The sequence below is a fragment of the Temnothorax curvispinosus genome, unplaced genomic scaffold, assembly GCF_003070985.1.
Source record: "Temnothorax curvispinosus isolate PA1 unplaced genomic scaffold, ASM307098v1 QBEX01013129.1, whole genome shotgun sequence".
NCBI classification, from domain to species: domain Eukaryota; kingdom Metazoa; phylum Arthropoda; class Insecta; order Hymenoptera; family Formicidae; genus Temnothorax; species Temnothorax curvispinosus.
In genome coordinates this window covers 713,065-733,451 of record NW_020222909.1, presented here as the reverse complement: position 1 = coordinate 733,451, position 20,387 = coordinate 713,065, and the positions used below count along the sequence as shown (strand labels likewise).

General features: G+C 44.0%; 4 protein-coding genes across 18 annotated transcripts in view; 2 read left to right on the top strand and 2 right to left on the bottom strand.

Moving 5' to 3' along the window:
- The first annotated feature begins 567 nt into the window (after window positions 1-567).
- Window positions 568-7,165, top strand: LOC112463206. Of its 7 annotated transcripts, none has more exons than XM_025029429.1 (4): window positions 568-1,147; window positions 1,769-1,838; window positions 3,087-5,353; window positions 6,419-7,165. In XM_025029429.1, the coding sequence occupies exon 4, from the start codon at window positions 6,419-6,421 to the stop codon at window positions 7,127-7,129; it is 711 nt and encodes a 236-aa protein (XP_024885197.1). In that variant the 5' UTR covers window positions 568-1,147; window positions 1,769-1,838; window positions 3,087-5,353; the 3' UTR covers window positions 7,130-7,165. The 7 variants fall into 7 exon arrangements, with proteins under 7 accessions (XP_024885197.1, XP_024885195.1, XP_024885196.1 ...); XM_025029428.1 differs by lacking the exon at window positions 1,769-1,838 and having other exon boundaries at window positions 572-1,147; window positions 3,087-4,906; window positions 4,993-5,353; XM_025029430.1 differs by lacking the exon at window positions 568-1,147 and adding an exon at window positions 1,163-1,519.
- A 99-nt stretch (window positions 7,166-7,264) lies between these two features.
- LOC112463205 lies at window positions 7,265-9,435 on the bottom strand. Its single transcript, XM_025029426.1, has 2 exons — window positions 8,247-9,435; window positions 7,265-8,110 (listed from the first exon to the last, which is right to left on the bottom strand). Exons 1-2 carry the CDS (start codon window positions 9,378-9,380, stop codon window positions 7,793-7,795), a joined length of 1,452 nt encoding a protein of 483 aa, XP_024885194.1. The 5' UTR covers window positions 9,381-9,435; the 3' UTR covers window positions 7,265-7,792.
- Window positions 9,436-9,716: 281 nt separating this feature from the next.
- Window positions 9,717-11,427, bottom strand: LOC112463222. The gene is made up of 4 exons (XM_025029469.1): window positions 11,245-11,427; window positions 10,416-10,586; window positions 10,225-10,344; window positions 9,717-10,149 (listed from the first exon to the last, which is right to left on the bottom strand). Exons 1-4 carry the CDS (start codon window positions 11,248-11,250, stop codon window positions 9,955-9,957), a joined length of 492 nt encoding a protein of 163 aa, XP_024885237.1. The 5' UTR covers window positions 11,251-11,427; the 3' UTR covers window positions 9,717-9,954.
- Window positions 11,428-15,101: 3,674 nt separating this feature from the next.
- The window catches only part of LOC112463195 (cytosolic carboxypeptidase 1-like), a 28,855-nt gene continuing 23,569 nt past the window's right edge, over window positions 15,102-20,387 (top strand). For 4 of the 9 annotated variants that reach the window (XM_025029397.1, XM_025029395.1, XM_025029396.1 and 1 more), the window contains exons 1-3: window positions 15,102-15,420; window positions 17,692-17,849; window positions 19,848-19,930. In XM_025029397.1, coding sequence (XP_024885165.1) covers window positions 15,329-15,420; window positions 17,692-17,849; window positions 19,848-19,930 — 333 coding nt within the window. In that variant the 5' untranslated portion in view covers window positions 15,102-15,328. Of the gene's footprint in view, window positions 17,517-17,647; window positions 17,850-19,847; window positions 19,931-20,387 lie in introns of all 9 variants that reach the window. The other 5 variants (XM_025029401.1, XM_025029400.1, XM_025029399.1 and 2 more) reach the window with 5 other exon arrangements.

Genomic DNA, 20,387 nt, shown 5'->3' with positions numbered 1-20,387 from the left:
GACTGTCCAATCTTGGAATCTCCAACGAATCGATCGAATATTACGTACATAGGAAATTAATATTTTACGAGAAATTGTCATGGAAATGATATTTGTCACGTGAGATTCTGACATAGACACAGATTCGAAGGACACATAGAGCCTTGACCGCAATTACAGAGCCTCTAAAAAAGAAACTTGACTTTTAGCTTCTTACAACATTCGACCCGTCCATTTCTCGCTCCTCTCCTTCTAAAAAGGATAATTTGTCATTTGTCACATCCGTATAGCTAATCTTTTATACAGAGTGGAAAACATATTTTAATTGAGTTTTGCGCTCGTTGCCCATCGAAGATATCGAACACGTATCTTTGTATTCACATGCGAGTCCATACATTCTATACAGCCACTCCCTGCCAGCTGGTGGCTGCTGCGCTCTTTGTTCGGTTCGCACGTTCGTTGAGCAAGAACCAAGAACGAAGGAAACAGGGCGCGCGAGCGCGCGGCGTGAAACTTGTCAATGCCATCGGGTTGACGTATACAAGCGTGTGCGTCCTCATGCGGCACGGCAACGGCACGTTGCGGCACAGCGCAGCGCAGCGCAGCGCAGCGTTCAGCACGTATATATGTAATCCGGCGACTTTAACGCGGCCGCGATCCCGTCATTCCCGTCCCGGTATTACACCGGCGCGGCGCCGCCGGTCTCCAAAGAGCCGAAAGAAAGGGAAAGTCCGCCGTAGAGCCGTAGACCGGCCGCGAACTTTAAGCGCTCTCAGTCCACGGAAAGCGAGCGTGCGCCTGCTCGCGTCGCGCGAACTCATCTCGTGCGTGGTCCGCTTTTTAAGCGACCGAGGAGCAACGGCGTAGTTTTAGCTATCGTGGACCAAAAAATTAACGGAGTGCGCGTGTGCGTGCGTGCGTGCGTGCGTCGTGCGTGCGTGCATGCGTATGCCAACCGTGCCAACTCGCAAGCTTCGGAGTCGTATCCGCGGCGCATGTCCGCTGTCCGCGTCGTGACGCTCGTCCATCTCACAATCAGATGCATCCCTCGGATGCACGCGCCGCGAGAGGATAAAGGGCGCGTCGCGATCTTGCCTGATGCGACGCGGTCTGCCGCGAATGCCGCGATGTGGAGCTTGGAACTTGGAAGCTATCGGGATAGCGGAAGGTAGGGTGGAGGGTGGAGGATGCAATGGATGCAATCGCGCCTTGTTGAGGCATGCCGATCTAGTCGTCGAACGATTTACTGCTCAGAGATCCGTGTTAAATACAATAAAGTCCGGGAACAGATGCGAATTGAATAAAATTTAATTTGGCAATGAGATTCGTCTTCACCTAGATTCGTCTCTAAATGCGTCCAGTTTATTACTTGTTTCGTCTTGCTTGCGATTTAAACGCTACCTGTATTACTGTTTATCATGCATTATCGCGAGTAAACCTCGATCTGTTTGTCTGTCGCTTCGACATCCCTTTCACGAAAATTATGTTGGTCCAATCTCCGTTGGATACACACATTCTCGCGATAGACTTGGAGTAAAAGGTAATTTGACGTAAGCTTTAGTCGATATAAGAAGAGTGTTACGTCGTATGTCGTATCTGATATAACTTTATGAGTTGATACTCTCACTTATAACTCTTCGCACGAAAATATTTACGATGTGGACGTTTTATCGTTTCTTTTTGTTTTGCTCAATCCAATCGTATAATGAACAGTAGATAAGTAATAGATAATATAGTGATGTACACAAGTCTCATCTCATCTTTCCTTTTCACTTACGTGCTTATCAAGAAGAAACCTATCATCAGATGGACGACGAGCGTGCTTGCCCAAGCTTTGATAAACGCTCCAGTTTGAGAAGGTAGCGCGATTACGTAATTCGCAATTAACTGAACCGGCGCGGCGCGAAACGCAGACCGCTTATCTTGTTACGCTTGATCATTGACATTACATCGCGCACTTAGATTGCGTTACACGATGACGTCGCATTGAATGCTAGTACATTATATAGCGCTTATGCAATTGTGAAAATTTCACTTTTCTCAATGCAATATGTCTGGCGCATGCGAGCGAACTACGCTTCTCGCGATATTACGTGTACATCGTGGAGATTGCAATAATTTTCCGCATCAAACATTTTCCTATTCTCCTTTTCTCTCCTTCTTTTCCTTTCCTTCTCTCTCTCTCTCTCTCTCTCTCTCTCTCTCTCTCTCTCTCTCTCTTTCTCTTTCAACATGGTTTTATCTTCTTGTCTTCTTCGATTTCGCACTGCTTCAGCTTGCCCAATAATCCCGTCTCGAGGTAAATCTAGTATCTTTGATACAAGGACGCGATCGCGTGGTTTCGACAGAACAAGTAAGAAAAGAGAGGGAAAGGCCAGCAACTCCGAGAGAAATATCTCTTTTACTCTCAGAAGAATTCGCTTGATATCACGATTAAATTTATCACGAACGTCGTACGTGCAGGTTTTTAAGACGTCATTCCCCACATTGTCAAATTCATCTATTTTGGCTTCGTTTCTTTTTTTAATCTGGGCAAATAAAATACATAAAAATATCAATAGATTCTTACGATTAGTATTTCTTGTTAAAAAAAAAAATTAGGACAATTTAGTTTAACTTGCAGAACTATTTTTGATGTTTTCTAGCACCATGCATGCTAGAGTTATGCAATTATTACGATATTGTGTGTGAAATCCTTGCATAATTAGCAATCAGAGTAGTGTACATTGGTAAACGTGATACGTTGACGTAACAACTCGCACATCATTTTCTGCTATGTTTAGTTAGATAACACAGCAACGTTACCAATACGTGCAGCTGTCGCGCGCGTTTTAATTTGCCTTACAAATATACTGGCATAGTTTTAATACAAAACATACGCTGACATATATAGTCTTAATTAACAGCTATTTTATTAATATGAAGACATCTCGACATCATTTGCGTAATTTATGTTAAATGTTTGCACATTCGAGTTATCATACACAGATGTTGTAGTGATGAAAGATAACGTTTCAAGGTGCAATGTTTTCTTTGTAATATATAATATATATATTACAGAGAAAAAACGGACGCGGAATACTTGAAAAGATTTTCTTTGCTTTCAGCGCATCCCTCGGAATGTACCGACGATGAAAGACCGAGTATGATCGGGGAGTGCTTTACCTTCGTAAAACCGGATAGCTCGGAACACTCACGAGTGCCTCGCTCCCACTCGTGTTTTTATGCTCGTGTGCTCGACCTCTTGACCGGCGGAGGATCATAATGCTAGAGCCGGTTCTGGGAACGTTGTCGATCTGGTGGTTGGTGGTGTACGCCAACATTTTGCTGCTGCTGTCGCCGTTGGTGTTGCTGATGATCGTCTTCCTTCCGAATTTCCCGATCTTGCTGCTGCGGCGAATCTGTTACATACCGATCGAGTCGATCTGACCCAGATTAAATCGTCGATCGATTTTTTGGTCGGCGATTTATTGGATGTCACGTTAGCTGTTATAGGTGTGTGTGTGTGATGCGCGGATGCGGCCGACGTTACGTTATCTTATTATCGTACCTGGAACAATTTATAACGTAGCGTGTATAGAATAAGTAACGTTGCGTGCCACTCGAGAACAATCAAAATGAATGCTCGAGCAATCGCGAACTTTAGGCGATTTAGGCTGAGATTTCAGTTGCTCACGTAGTTTTAAATATTCGTGCATGCGTTCTAGTTACAATTTGTAATGACAGTGCGTTTAATACTTGCGTTACGATGCTGCGATTGCTGCGAATGTAAACCGAGCTGAAAAGTTTGATTTTGTCGTCGTAGTTATCAGGTGTATTGACATAGGCTTGTACCACGAAAGCGATACGACGCGCGTTCGGCAAACAAAGAATAATGCGAATTGCGAGGCGTCATGATTGCACCTCGAGAGTCTCGCGTGCCTGCGCTTCCACACGTAGGTATATATGCTGATGTTCAAGCGCGTTGACTTATCAAGCTATATGCACGATGAATTCCAACGAGACGCTTTTCTTTCTCGAATCCACGTGTCGCGCGCGAGAGCGATACGCACGCACGCGGAATTTTGGATGTTTTTACGACGATTTATATAAAAATTCTTTCGCAAGTGTACCAGCATCTCGTCGCTCGTTTTTCGCACACTCGTACGTTAGTAACTACAACGGTAAACACGTAACGGGACGCTTTTATCAAACAAGAGAAATCAAAATTGCGGAATTTTATTTTAAACGCACACGCGCACGCATACGTATATATCCTCAAAAGTTTCCCCAAGAGAAACTAAATTTCGTCCAAATGTAATTTGTTAATAATGATCGCGCTTGGATAATTATTGTATAATATTTCGTAATAAATTGGCATTACGCGTTGTGCAAAAGGAGACATTGTTATTGTGCATTTCTAAATAGTATATATACCTTTTTGTCACATACATTTACGTGTGTGTCGCTCAAGGACAAGTGCTCAAGTGCACGTAGCAGTTATCATAAAGGTCTGTAATTAGAAGGCAAATTGAGGTACCCAAGGTGAACTACTTTGAGAGACGGACGAAATCGATGCATTATTACCGAGTTATTTATGAACTTGTAACTGGTAGCTGGAAAGTCGGGGATGATTAGTACGTGCCACTTTGTCTTCTGATTGAATATACCTCGCAGATAACAGCTCGGGAAAATAAAACTCAGCATTCATTATTATGTCAGAAATAATCGACTGTATAGATATTAAAATATAGAGTTTTTATTTTTTAATCGTCTACTTGATCGTACTAATATTATAGTGATAATAACGCGTACCAGCGATAATAATGGTCAAGAAACCTCGCAAATTTGACACAATCAAAAATATAGATCAATTAAAGTTCTCTGTCTCATCTTTTCTTCATAATCGGGCGTAGCCTCGGGCGTAGCGAAAGGGTCTGGATTAAAGGTATTTATATTAAATATAATCGTGCGTTTCACACAATTATGTAAGAATGGCGTGTCTGCTATCTGAACATTAAATCATCCGTGTAGGTGAATTTCAGAAGCGACTTCCTTGAAGACGTGCATGTTCTCCGCGGGCAAGCCTTCGCGCGTACGCTGCACTCGATCGCATCGGCGAAAGAGGCGTATCGCAAACGGCTGTCCTTCTACAGTTCTACCGGCTGTGATATAGGCTGGTCCGAAGTTGGACATTATAGTAGCGATCGGAGAGTACTTTCGCCGAGAGTCGCCCGTAGTGGGGGAGGTGGGACTTGAACCCTGGGACCCCATGGGCCATATATACTACGGGCCCATGCAGCGCTCTTGCTACTTGTGGTGTCAGCTTCTCGCGGATTCCCCGCCGTACAGGAAACGCGTAGGAGAGAGAAGCTGATAAGCGCAACGCGAAAAGGTGAGTACCACGAAGCGGGTAATCCGCATCGCCCCGTTAACCGTGACTCCGATAGGACCGAAGACGAGCCGATTCGACAAGGTGAACGTGACCGTGGGGCCTATCGGAGGTAGGAAGTGATATGTGCAAATGACGCCGTGAGGCCGCGAATGCTGATGAGGTGATTCACCGGTGCAATGTCATGCGTCTCCTGCGATTTCGCTTATTCGCTGACAGGCTCGCCGTGTCGTGAAACCGACAGGCTTTAGTCATACCTTTCAACCCTTTCCGCTTCGATAGCTATTTCCTGTTGACTTTACGTGGCGGCTAAAGAGTATTCTCGATAACGTTAGTCCAATATACATATATATGTACCTTCGATATAGTAGAATATAAATCTGCATGGATGTCTCGCAAAATATTTTCCTCGTAATGAAGAGGAAGAAAGGTCAAGGTGTTTCGGTTCCTTATCTTAGTTTTGTCTACACAAATAATCTTTTATATTTTTTACTAAAAATTTTATATTATTGCGATAACAGGATGTGATGCAAGAAAGATTATGATTAACGCTCGGCATAATATTGTTTCGCTCCACGGCTTTGTAACGCTTCGCCAGCTATGTCACTCTGGGAGCTTGAACTTCAAACACGATAGGAATTCAGATGCGATAATTCAATCTCGAGTACACGCCTATGAGCACGGCCGGGGTAACATTCCGTGCACGTGTCTCTTGGATCGTTTGTATGCAGCGTTTTGTGCGCTCACACGCGAGGCACTTGCGCCACGCACCGGTGTCGGTTACTTTTCCAGAAACAATAATAATGGTGTCAACTATACTTCCACGGAAACACTCCCATCTTCTCTCGATACTGTCCACCATTTCGCACATTCTAGATCATTTCTAGACCATTATTAGAAAGAACAATACCTACACGCTATAAATTAACTTATATAAGTTGCATAAAATATATTCATCATGTAAAAATCCTGCGGCTATTTTTTTATACGTGAGTTGAAATTCTTATTGCGGGCTCAGTGAAGATGTTAAAGTAAATTTACTAGGACTAATGGGAGCATTTTTTCTAGATGAAGCTGCTGATCTTGTGCGTGTTGACTACTGTCGCGTTTGCCGCGCCGGGTCTCCTCAAGGTACCAAAGGTGTACAACGCCGTGATCACGAGCAATCAGAATCTGTCGCCGTCGCGAGCGTTCCCTGTGATACAACCGATCATCCATCGAACCGCCGTCGGATACGTGCCGCCGTTCTATTACACGCAGATATCGCCTCATTTTGCCGGGCCGGAAGTGGTCCATTATCCGCTGCTCGCCGCCGATGGTAAGGCGGCCGTAGCCGGGAATGATCAAACGCAGGCCTCTTCTTCAACGTCGCGTCTAGCCGAGTCGACGAGCTTCGGTGTCGCGAAGGACCGCGAAGACGCGGCCACCGATCACGCAAAGGAGAACGATCCGAAGAACGGCGATACGAGGGATTCGGCGAAGAAGAAGGAGCAGGTGCCGTTGAGCTTCTACCCGAACTATCATTCCTTCTACTACGAACCGTACATCTACACGTACAATGGCTTCAATCCGCATCTCGTGCCTGGCACTTACTACATCGATTACCAGCCTTACGAGTCCCTGGAACCGATTCCGGCTACCACGCCGAGGAACGCCGATTCCGGCCACCTGTTACCGAGCTTCCACGACGAGAAAACAGCCTCCACGAAGAACGATAGAGAAAAAATACCGGATGTCCCGCCGCCACCTCTTCCGACCTCTATACCGAAGAGATCTTGAGCGTTGTGAAAGTATTTCGAAATAATAGTGATAAATAGGTGAAGAGGGAAGCTTTACGAATTTTTTTATGAGCATATTATAAGCACGAATAGATATGTCGATAAAATGTATCAAATTTTTTTGTTTTTTCTTCTATTTCTTTAATTTTTATTTTATTTTATTATTTTTTTAAAGAAGATAAAGACTTTCGTTATTACACGTTGAAGAATAATCAATGCTCGTTGGAGCGTTGGCGCGGCTGTGCAATCAATTGGCATTTAGTACGTTGGTCACGCCATTATATTGAACTTTGACTGCACGTGCTTGAGTATATAATGTCCAATCTACATGACGGTGCAGATGTTCGATAAATGTTGAAGAGTTCTAGCTACATTAATGCTATGTTCTATACTAATATTGAACCAGAAGAACAAGACTCCGATTATTTTTACATAATTTCCGTAGATATCTTTCACGGAGAGAATATTGAACTTTTTGTGATGTATTTTACGTGTATGTTAGCGCTTGTTTTGTACCTCAAGATTACTCGCTTTACGAAACTAAACAAACATATTTATAAAAAAACATTACTTATATTAATTTTTTATATAAAAAATGTTTTATACGCATGCGTGACGTAATGTTATTCGGCTCATTTATTTTCATACGTTACTTGTACCTCGATTAGTCTACGTTATCGCAAACCTGACCAATCTTTTTAACGCCCCAGACCTTTATTATGTAGGAAAATCCTTCGTTCTCGTAACCCTGTAGCCTGAGTTTCGCGTATTCGTGCCCACGTCCTCCAGAATCTAACGAGACCGTCGCTCTAGTTTCGTTATATCGCAACGCCTGTACGCAAGTGATGCAGACGGGACCCTGAATAATTACTTCGAACAGAGCGTCAAGATTCGAGGGACCCGTTAATCCTAGAAGCAGGTTGTGTTGATATACGATCTTTCCTTCGCATCTTCCCCATCGTAGGTTGCCTTCGGTGTTGTCCTAGAAAATGAAACAAAATCATAGTCCGTAACACGAGGCATAATATATTATTGTGTTTAAGTAACGTAGAAAAAAGTGTTGCAATTGAGACGTTAGAAATTCATACAAAAGTAATATTTTAGTCTTATCAACGCACGTTATCTGCTTCGCAGTTCTGCTCCGTCTCACGGGTGCAATTTTTAGCGTGTTTGGATCGCGTTTTCGGCGCGAAAGTGCCAGATGAGGACAGATTTGTGCATGGAGTGGGTGTGACGAAATCATCCAGCGCATTTCTTTCAATGTTATCGCTACTTCTCGTTTCAGATAAATCCGCATCGGACTTGAAACCGAGGTCGACTTCCGGGGCAACGTTTCGTCGACCGTCTAGTTCGGTCGGTATCTTGTTGTACCGCGATTCATTACTGTATATCGGATCAATCTTTGTGGACGGATGACGAAAAGTCGTGCTATCCCTCGTCGAGTCTTTACTAGAATATACACGCCCGAGATTGAACAGGGTAGCGTTGCTCGTCGCCGGACGATGCTGCGACACGTCGTTGTGTTCCAATCGTGGAACAATAACGTTCGTCCGATTAGCGTATCGCGCGTTTATCTCACGCTGCCGAGCATAATATCTTTCCATGACAGCTTTCCGCTGCGCGTAATAATCACTGTCGTTTCTTCGCGAAGAATAGTCAGGAGTGAGGTTTCTTATCGTTCTGTCCGCTTCGCTCGAAGATCTCGAAAGATCCCTCCTATATTTAATCCTGTATAGCGGAACTCTCGTGAAATTCCCTTTATTCTCATTCCGCGATACGTTACTCGCGTCGCCGCCGCCGCCACCGCGATCGATCATCGTATGATCGCCTGCATCCGATGAATGCAATTCCGAAAATGCAGAGTCCCTTTTGTATCTGTTCGCGTGTCCTGTATTCTTTCTCAATACGAAATGTTCGTATTTCTCCGGATGTACGACGTAACGCAACGATTCCTCGTCCGAGAGGAAATTGTCTTTCTCAGATATCGCCTCGTTAACATCGAGATTGAATTTATCGTGCGCATTTTTACAATTGCCGTTAGTGCAACCGCCCGATACACCACGCGCGGGACCATCGTCAGTATACTTGTGCATCACTCTTATGATCACCGGTCCAATCCTGGATTGTTGATACGGAGTTCTCGTCGTGGTCCTCTTTCGCGGTTTTCGTAGTTTTACAGATTCCGAAAATGATACGCTCGCGAGAAGAACCAGCACCGCGATCGTCCATAACGTTCCGTGGCGAACAATCATTTTCGCGATGTCGATGTCGAGCGCGCTCCAAGGAAATCGATGCACTGATGGACTCGAAGACTTCTCATCATCTTTGACCCCGTTTTATCTCGGATTCTCGGGGTTAGCGACCTAGACGTTTTTTTTTTGTAACAACGATCGATTTATCGACGTTACTCAGTCGTTATCCTGTTCTTTGTGAGGATATCAAATCAGTCGAATTCTGTCGATTTAATAAATAGCTTTCCCGATACTACGCGCGATGAAAAATCGATGTCTGTTAATAAATTTACAAATCACTTTAACCAGTTTTCAAACGGCGTCTCGGAATGGGGAAGATAAATAAAGTGGAACATATCAAAATCTTAATTTTTATTACAAATATCATACCTTATTCTCCACGTACGAAATGTAACGGTGCATTATTCTTCTCTTTTAATAAAAATTTTATCAAAAAGAATCGTTTAACGCATTTTGGATATAATGTAACATAATATAAATATAAAACTAACACTAAAGAAGCGAACGTTTATCGTACTATAATTAACTTTCCACGTCTGTATGGTATATTGTGCACGTAACGAGGAAAATTAGCTCATATTGCTTCCACAGTTATGGAATCGTCATCCTGTTCGCTATGTTCCGGTTTTTTTGTCTCTGCGTCCGGTTCGACTTTCGTATCTAACTTCTCGATACCGTCGTAATCGTCTTCGTCGAAAGATTGTTCTGTCGATGTCGGCGGGAGTACCGGAGGAATTCCTGGATGCGATGGTGTCAGCACGGGATAAACCTGGAACAATATAAATTGTTACATCCATTCGTACGACGTACAGCTCGAGAAGCTCTTTTAAAATGACACAATTACCGGATTTAGTGGAATCCGGATATCGTAAATCGGCGTTCCATAGTAGAAGCTATAAACAGGGACGTTCTGGTTGCCGCTAACGTGAAGAGCGTTCGGTATGCCTCCCACATTCGAATAAACCTAAAAAGATGCATAACATTACAGGTGATGTCCATGCGTAGCTGTCGAATATTTTACGATGTCTGCGATACATTGTAAACGTAATAAGGAGAATGCGTATTTTGATACGCGGCGAGATATTGCGGCTGTGCGCCGATTCCGGGCGTGGAATACAGATGGTTGGTGCCGGCTAAAGTCGACCATAATGGTTTTGATACTGCCGTTCCAACCACCACCGCGAAGAAAATCGCGAACGATAAACCCTGCAAAAAGGTTTAAGATTGAGAGACATGTCGTTTACATAGCAATTTGGATTTTATCTTTAAATAGAAGAGCGCAACGAACATCAAATATACAGGTGCTTCTATATTTATAGTTTTCTCAATGATTATTATCAGGATATATCAGGATATGCTCCTGTTTATCGTTTCTCGAAAAACTCGACGAGGAATATGTGCAGCGCAACAACTTTTTAAAATAATGTCTGCGGCAATGCCCGTCGTGCGTTGCACGCGAATGATCACCGAGTTGCAAACAAAATGAAATTACTTTCCACGAAAACATCATGACGTCAGCGCGGTACGTATGATAACAATTTTCTATTAATACATCTCGCGCTGTTTCGATCTTTGTATTTTATCTGTAAACGCGAATAAGCAATTTTCACGATAATTTTTCGATTACAATTAATTAAAAAATCTTTAATGAAATAATTATATTTTAAAGCAGGAACACACACACGGCAATTTAAGATTGTCAGTTTGCCGTGTGTGTGTTCGTTGCTTTAGAGAAAATGGGTAGAAACATGGAATTCTCTATCATTTTAATGTCAAGTTGGCGTCGCTCTAGATGGGCAACATGCAAACGAACAGCGTAACAATGACAGCAGTTCCATGAGCAATGAATCACCGGCCGACTCACCCGCATCGTTTGTCCCCGCAGGTTGCCGATAGTCTCAGATCGTATCCACACTAACTTGAATTTCAGCCCTGCCTGCGATTTATATATTCCCGGCCTGGAGAGTAAAGCCCCACCCCGTTGAATATCATCCGCGGCTTTTTTTTGCTCCTACGAACGTTTACTCGTTGTGTCGTCTCCTCTCCCGATCGCCCGAACAACGCACGTGAAATACGGCGTACTACTATCCTTTCTTCGTCTCTTTTTTTTTTAATGCGGAACTCGTAGCGCGATTCACAGCGAGAGCCGTCGAGAAGCGGCCTCGATATCGGTCTCAGAATCAAGTATCGGCTACGGGGATGATCGAAACCATGGCATTCTCCCAACAGTCGAACTAAATCGTCGACATTTGCCGATATCCTTGATCGTAAACTTATGAACTTGTTATTATCTGGTTCTTTCAACGATTAATATATATATGTGCTGCAATATAGAAGAGATTTAAGGATATTTTCATATGTATCTGTTTCCGCCTTTCGATTCTCGATTTTTTCGAGAAGGAAATATCTCAAGAGATCGCAATCAGAACGTTGACGTACTTGGAGCTGGAGCTGCGATGAGACATTCTTTGCGACAGCTATTCTACGCGCTCGTCCTATCGTAGGAAACCTCTATGCGCGCGATCGGCATGGTAAAAAATGCCAAACTCGTAAACGTAAAGTTTCGCAAGAGAATGGATCGCGCGAGATTGCAACGGTCAATAAAGTCCGCGGCGTATTGATCGCCATGTAATTCTAAACGTCCTTCCCGCATGATTTGCGAAGGACGACGAAGGAGAAGTCGATGTGCGCGCGAATGGAGTACCGGATAGCGTGAGTACTCCGGGTGGGTTTGAACGTTGAAAAGCACGGTCGCGCGTGAACCGGTTACGATCTTGCGCTTAGGTCATGAATAAGAGGCGTGGCCGGACCAGGTGTCCGTCTTGCGGACCAAGTCGAATTTGCATTTCTAATGTCTCGTCGATCTGCGTTCTATGCAGCGTCCTTTTTATTGGCCTCGCGCCATGCTGTCGATCTGACAGTTATTAGCGAACGGAAACGCGACATTCGAGTCGCACGTGGGTGTATTGTCGTCGAACAACGGTCACCTTGATGGCGATTTGGCGGTTGAAATTTAGCGACGTTATAATTCGATGTTTATGCCAATCATTGATCAGATAAATGTATAATATGCTCACTGAATGACGTTAAGATGCAATTTTGTCGATGCATACGGTCGTCTCGATGTGAATTGCTGATAATGTTAGGAGTCCCGGGGAGAACAGGTGAAAATTTAGCAATGGTGCAATCTGATTGTCATGATAAATGGCTGTCGATAAAAAAAATGAATAATGAATACTAAATAAACATGCGATTAATTGAATTGAATGTTTCTTCTTCTTCTTTGATGGTTTCATGTGATGACTTAAATGTGACACATTCATGAATATAATTTTTTATCTGTCGCAAAAATTAAGTTTTACGATATTTTGCCCTCGAAAATGTATCTACGATTTTTTATTCTTTGCACTGATGCTGATAATTTTTTTTGTAAATATTTAAAAATTGTTAACTCCTCAACGATAATAATTCATGTCATTTGTCACAATCAATGTCAGATTATATCGTGACCAAACGTTACGTTTCATATAAAATTGAAAACTTCAATCTTATTTTATCTTTACTTCTCGCGAGTTAAAAAATGTTTTATACCTGAATAATGCAATGCAATGCAATACAATGATGCGTCTAGTTTATTAATGATTTTGTAAGTTTCCTCATTGTCACTGACAATGAGTAAAGTTAATCACATTACGAGCAAGGAATCTGCAAGCGATCGCTTCGCTTCGAGGGACTGTAATTTACATGGTGATTTACATGCAACACTTAACTCTCTTTTTCTCCATATAAGATGGACAATAATCGTAACGATTATACCTCACTCACAGCATGAAGCGGGTTATTAATATCACGACCAGCAGAAGCGTAATTATAGCATGTGAAATTAATTCAAGATTAACAAGATCCTCGCGTTTTCGATCGAATTCGCGGAAGCTTGCTTTCGAAGGATAAATTAGATTAGTTTAACGCGAGAGCGTGGACCGGAATTTGAACCGAAGCGCCCTTTAAGCCCTTTCGGCAATCAATAGAGGAAACCTCGTGAGAGGTCGACCGCGCTCGTGGAACTTCGCACGTCCGCTAATCAATCCGCTGGATTTGCATTTGCATTCATCAACAAGTGAGGCTCGTACACCCGAGTCGATCTAATTCGTCCTGGTTCGCCGATTCCGTTCAGCACTCGTATACCAGTCGTCGTTCGACCCCGAGGTCGCATAACGTCAGTGTTGGCCAGGTGATCGTCGATTACGACGTTGTCCTCGTGGGAGAAGAAGCCTTCAAGAACGACTCAGGCATGGGCCACAATCTGTATTCCCCGCTCGACTATAGCTGCTTTTCTCAGCGCCTCCTTTCCTCAGCTCGATTCTTAACTCGATTTTGTTCTCGTGCCGGCTCGTTTAATTGGTAAACTCCACAAATCGTGTCGCATCCGTTCCGTTAACGACGCACTATGTATCGTTTCGTGTGCAGCTTCATCAACGTCTTCATGCCGGCGAACGTGCCGCACGTGAATAAACATGCGCCAACGTGACAGCCGCACGCGAATGTCACACCGTTGACGGCACTTCCTCGTTGATTTTACGTAATTAAAGAAACAATTCAAGTTTTCTTTCCGGCGTGGCGTCCTAATTGCACCGAACAATTGCACGCAATTTTGCAGAGAAATTTTTGGTTGCAGACCGATTCTCTGATCTCTTGTTGAATTTATGTTTAAAAATCAAGAAGCTAGGTCTAAGCTAAGAACAACGCTAGGCTAGGCAGATTATATTCGCTATAAATTGTCCTGTGTTTGACAACGAAGATCCGCGGATAGCGGTACTGGGTATACTGGGGCTCATTTTTTATGCTAATCTCGTTACCGAAATGAGGCGGTCTACTTATAACTGGTTTCTTCATCGCTTTTGCTCGTTCCAAAAAAGTTTATCAAGCAAATCTGCCCCAAGCAGTTCGCGCATGTTTTGGAAAATTTCCATCGTTATTTCATCGCCATATATAACATACAACCAGATGAAATTTTGCAACGTGTTCACCTGCTCGCTGTAACTCATTTCAACGTCCTTTCGCATTCTAGCGGAACCGATGAAGGTTTTGGAAGACTGGTGAAGTCGCGGAAGTATTTTTCGTTTTGGCAAACCGAACGCGATTCCGCGATCTTTGAAGGCGCTCGGTAAATAAACAGCAATTATTTTCCCGAGATATCTCGCGCTAGATCTTCACGCTGCGAGAGATGCGGAGAGAAAGATTTCAAAAGTCCCAGATGTTTCGCTCTGCCAGGTTCTCTATTTCGAAAATCATTTCATTTCGGAAATACCCGCATCCATTTTCCCCTCACGTTCCAAGAATCAGCTTCGACGTGAGAAATGTTAGACAGATACCTATATAAATAAAAAAAAAAAAAAAATCTCATCTCGTTGCAAAAAATGCAAGCATGTTCTTTCTTTGTTTAATAAATTGCGTCGCTTTGAAATCCACATGAAAGAGGGAAAAAGAGTTGACACTCTCGTAAAAGTCTCGCGTAGCGTCGAGACTTTTTGGCGGTGCATCGCGGTCTTGCGGCGCATCGGTCGATGACGCCAAGGTGCTGGAGGACGCGAGGGTGTTATCGCTGGGATGGGATGAGAGAAAGGGGGCGCAATTTTCGGGAAGCGGCCGGTCGCTAAAAATAGACGCGCGCCCCGCGCGTGTGTCTGTGCGCGCGCGTTATGCATTTAAACATAGTTTTGGCAGGCAGAAACGTCAAACCGCCGCGGAGTGGCGAAGCGCGAGGATCGCTTCGCGAATTTCGCGCAGGGAGAGATTCGCGCTCGCCAAGATCTCGCGTCGAGAGAGAAAAACGATTCACAACGGACGTTCCGTCACTCTGGAAAAGTCGCGAAAAATTTTATTATTCTCGAGAGTCCTATCGCGAAATTCAGCTTCTGATACAGACGAGAATAGAGAGAGGAAGAAATATGAAAGGTGCCCCGGCGAGACGCGACAAGGAAAATCGGCGACCGATGGCGACGATGCAACCGGTCGACGTCCAGCAGGGGCAGCAGGAAGAGTAAAGAGCCTAGAAGACTGAATCCGTGTTTCCGTGTGTATGTGTGTACGTGCGTGCTCGCCAATCGCCATCTCCGTTCGCGATTTCCGGTTCACGTCTCGACGATTGTCGCGTACGCGCCCGGTATGCGCTCAGTATGCGCGGTATATTATTTCGATATGCTTCTCTGACGATCGCTATATTTATACGAGGCCGAAGATTTTTTGTTATTTTTCTCCCCGATATATCGACGATAGTCACCGAATAATAGACTCGTTTCGCGAAGCTTTAATTGACACTGGCAATGCACGAATCTATTTATTATAATTATAAAGCGTACACAATTACGCTTTCTTAATAGTTCGAGTACCTTAAACGGCTTTGCAACTTAAATTTCGTGCAAATCTGTAATAAATCCGGACGAAAGATAATCTGACCTCGCACGTATACTCGCGTGTGCGCGCTGAATTTATCTCGTTCGACATTTCTTCTTTTTTCTCTCTCTTTTTATCGAGACTGCATCGAGCCGATGTGTATGTATCATTGACATCGCGATTCGTTATGCGCTTGAATTAGCTTTTACGTACCTAGCAATTAAACGTGCGGCGTTACCGGTCGCGAAGCGTGCAAGTACATTAATTGTCGTTCCGAAGATGTCGGAGGAGCGTGTGACGTTCATTAATTATGCTGCTTAATAAGCCAAAGTCGAGGAAATTCTGCGATTGTTACACCGTATATCCTATGGACTCGTTCGATCATCGTAGCTTCTCTCGTTAGCGCACCGATGCAACGCTTAATGCAATAACTCACGCATTCCTTTAACCCTTCGAGGATGTTCCGAAACTTTCGAACCGCACGCTGCACACGTTGCAGAAGACACGTTACACTCTGTAATCTGCGAGCTATCAATAAATATCTTATCACTAAAAACGTTTATAGTCTTTTTGTTCTTATTTTTGTGTCTGCCTGCTTGAAGAGTTAAAATAGCTCCGTGTCAAATATTCCGCATGCCGTCATCCGCTTTTTGTTGCTTCGCAAATATTTTACCTAGCTTAGGATTCAAACGTGAGAAAATTAGATTTAAGTTCCGAAGTGGAGCCAAAATCAAAATAATTTCAAGATATGCGGTTCTGATATTCTCAACGTTTCTGATTTTTCTCAAAACGTGGCCAAATAGAACGTGTCATATCTTTTAATATGACATCGTTTCTGGTTAGTGCGCAGTTGGACGCTTAATTATTCGATAATGAGTTCCTTTCTGGCCGTCCTTCCCGGAATCGCGGCTCGCGCGAGGACGATCGCGCGTGGCGGCGCTTATTTTAGAGAGCGTCGTGTTTTACCTGGTCGCGCTAATTAACCTTGGCTCCGACGAGCGTCGATTTTCCGATGGTTGACTTTAATCCCCGCGACATCGACTAACCACGACCCAGCTGATTGCGGATCGTGATTAACAGTTCTTCCGAATCTGCGCTGGCCGAAAGCCAACGAAGATTCATTAATACACGACGAGGCATTGTCGACGGTCGCGCGATGCACCCCATTGTCCGTCCCATCGTGACGAAAAGCTATCGCTTTTGCATCTGTCACGGGTATCCTAAAACGAATTAGTGTACTGATAAAAAGTGATAAGAAATATAAAGGGAGGGAGAGAGAGGCGAAAATCGCGAAGTCACTTCTTGCGTACATACCCACGGGAAAATAATCGTCAATCATCTTTTTCAGGTGCCGTAAGGCAATGTGAAACGTTAGCTTGCAGCCTTTGTAATCCTTCATCGTGTCACTTGTCATCGTAGGCAGAAAGGCAGAGCTCTCAGTTCGATTGTATGTATGGTGGAAGGAAAACAAGGTGTGCTCCATTGCAGTGTGCTCGATAGAGGGATGCTCATTGGTTTTATTGCATCAAAAATGTGCAAGAACATATATTTTTTCCTCCCACCATGAACTGTATTTACTGTACGCTTTTGCACCTAGCGGCTAGCGACATCGTGCGCTATCGTTTTGACGTGTTCACTTGCTGTCAGCCGTAGCTGCATCCTATATACCCGAGATCAAGAATGGCTTTTTGCGATTTCCGCGCTATCGATATCGATGCGCATCGAACGGTCCCTCTAGGAGAGTAAGGGTCAAAGCACATAACATGGCGTAGCGATATACGACGGTCGTAGTCCCCGACCTGACAGATCAGGATACGCCAAAGCTTGTGCGTTACTTACGTCCACGACTACGACTGTCATATGTGCTTTGGCCCTAAATGATATTTCGTTGTTTTTTTTTTTGCGATGCGTTGTTTAGCGTGATGCCACTGATGTCAGCGGGTAATAAAGGCGCGGAAGAGGTTGTGAACGATGCGCTGTTGGAGAAGCTCCGAAATTACGCGGCTAAACCGCAGGAAGCGGGCGACGCGCTCAGGGCGATCGCGGCCAAGATTCACGCGCGTGTCACCTCATCAGGTACGCAACCTCCACCGGAATCCCCTCGTCTTGCCGCGACAGACTTTGTATTTCAAAAGATATGCCAGACTTGTGCCAATTTAACCTTTTCTCACCGGCATTTACCGGGCGATGACGAGTTATTTCTCTCGATTGTTTGCACGGTTCCCGAATAAAGCCCGGTCTACGTAATTAGCAGTTCGCGAAACGCAAGATACACGCACAGTCTACATGTCAATATAACTTCTATACACAGAGAGATGAGAGAGGTTAGATGTTAGATTGACATGGTATAGACTGTGCGTGTGTCTTGCGTTTCGCGACCTGCGAATTATATAGGGACCGGGCTTAAACGTTTCGCAGAATTTTTATTCTGATGACATAAGAGCTACCCGTTTTATATACTTTTATCTCTTTGTTTCGATCTTATCGCGAATTAGCGACGCCGCGCCGAGGCAATCTCCCTTCTCATTAGTGTTTCGTATCGCGTGTCGTCTCCAATCTCCATTAATGGTCTCGTACGATAGGCGTACGATATTGCGATTTGCGCGCGAACTGCGATCGCGCGGGGCAATAAAGTTCTAAACGAATCGGGGAGGGTAGGTTGGACACTCCAGGGAGAACTTCGTGCCGGTATATTATTACTCTCGGCGAGCACGAAATCACGATGAAACTTGCGCGATTTATCATTCTCATGTGATGATTCCCCCGCGCAATGGATGGCCAGGGAAATCCTTCGTCACGTTCTGCGCCGTCGCATTGTTATTATTGCATTTGCATCGTGCAGTTAGTATGAAATTTGATAAAACGTACATAAGCCACACGAAATTTTCAGCGGGAACGTTAAGCCTTTATTTTGGAAAAATGCGTTTTGGGTCATAGAACTCTCGGCAGTCTCGGCCAGCGGCTGAGGTAGGCATGTCAAATATGTGCGATGTAAATTCGGGTCATTTTCAAATAAGCCAACAGTTTTACGCGGTTGTTTGCCCAAGCGATATTTCTAATTTCTATTTTCGATATCCTTTCGCGATAGATTTACGTATAAACAATTTTTATAAATAATTTCAAGTTTTTAAAGTTTTTATTTAAGCATATTATTGATATTATCAACTTTGTTCGATATTTATTATCTATTCTGTAATTATTGCAGAAATACTGTTTTGGTACCGTATTTGGTCGCGTATGATTGTCAAATATATTAATTTGTCAATCCGTCCCGGACCTTTGGACAGTTCGGGTTCGGACACAGTTGGCGAACAGGTGTGCAAACGGCAGTCGATCGCTACCGTGCGTTATTTTAGAATAGAAGAACCGCCAACCGCCTGTTAGCTGATTGCGTAATCACTTTCGGTAACACTGACGACAGAGCCGACTCAGCCGACAGACCCGTTGGCGTTTGGCCGGCATCCAGAAAACTATGACTCCGAACGATATACACACTCTGGTGCTGGTCGCGCTCGTGTGCCGATTTGATAAGGGCCTGGCCTGGCAATCTTCCTGGTCGGTGTTCCCGCGAATCGCGGATATAATTTGCTGCATCGCACGGTTGAGTTGTTCGCGCTTCGGTTCGCGATTGCGGCGAATATCATATGAAATTTTGCGACATAGTCGGATACATTTAGACTTTAGACGTTACTAAATCTTCGCTGTAGGTCACGTTTCACGTCACACTGCAGTTATATCCGTTATCACGACGACAGAAGCGAAAACTCGTACGTAATTTATATTCCTCACGTGCACTGCAAACATATCGATGATATTTGTAATCACAAAGGAGTTTAACATTGATCCTAATTGGCACTGCGTCAACTTTGACGTAAGAGCGTATCGTGCCAGTGTACGCGGTATTCTTGATTTTTCAAAGAACAGAACGTACCTTTGAACGTACATGTGTTAAAACTTAGCTAGCACTGGCAAGACATTAATGCATCTGGCGCCACGAATAAATTGTGATTTACGAATCTGATTTAAGCAAAAACAGAGGATAAAACGGTTTATGACTTTACATATGTATTCCAGACCGGCGGATACGCGAGCGCACGTTAGAAAAGCTCTGGCGCAAGAATTCCGGGGCGATGGAATCGTTCATTATGACTCTGGAGGTGAATAATTTTTAATTAAAATACTTAATCTTTTGGTCTTCATCGCGTTATCTTCCCTTCGCTCCTGTTAATCGTAACTTGTAGCGTCTTATCGGCGCTACACGTTTCGGATAAGCTACGATAGTTTCGCGTGTTAACAGCAACCGGGATCGATACACGTATGTGCGAGAGAGGGAGATAATTATATGTGGGTTTACAATTATTCGGCGGGCTGCATTATTGACACGACATAGAGCCAAGAGTTGAGTAATCGTGGTAATTAGTATACTATCTGCGAAATACCGCGTCCGCGTGTCACGCAACACGCATCCTGCATTGTCTACACGCTCGGGAAAGTCGCGAAACTGATACCCGTAAATCTGGATATCCATCTGTTCCGGGTCCCGACGAGTGTCGGAACGTTCACGTAAAACAATTATTACTCGTATATTACCCACGCGATTCTTTATAATTACTT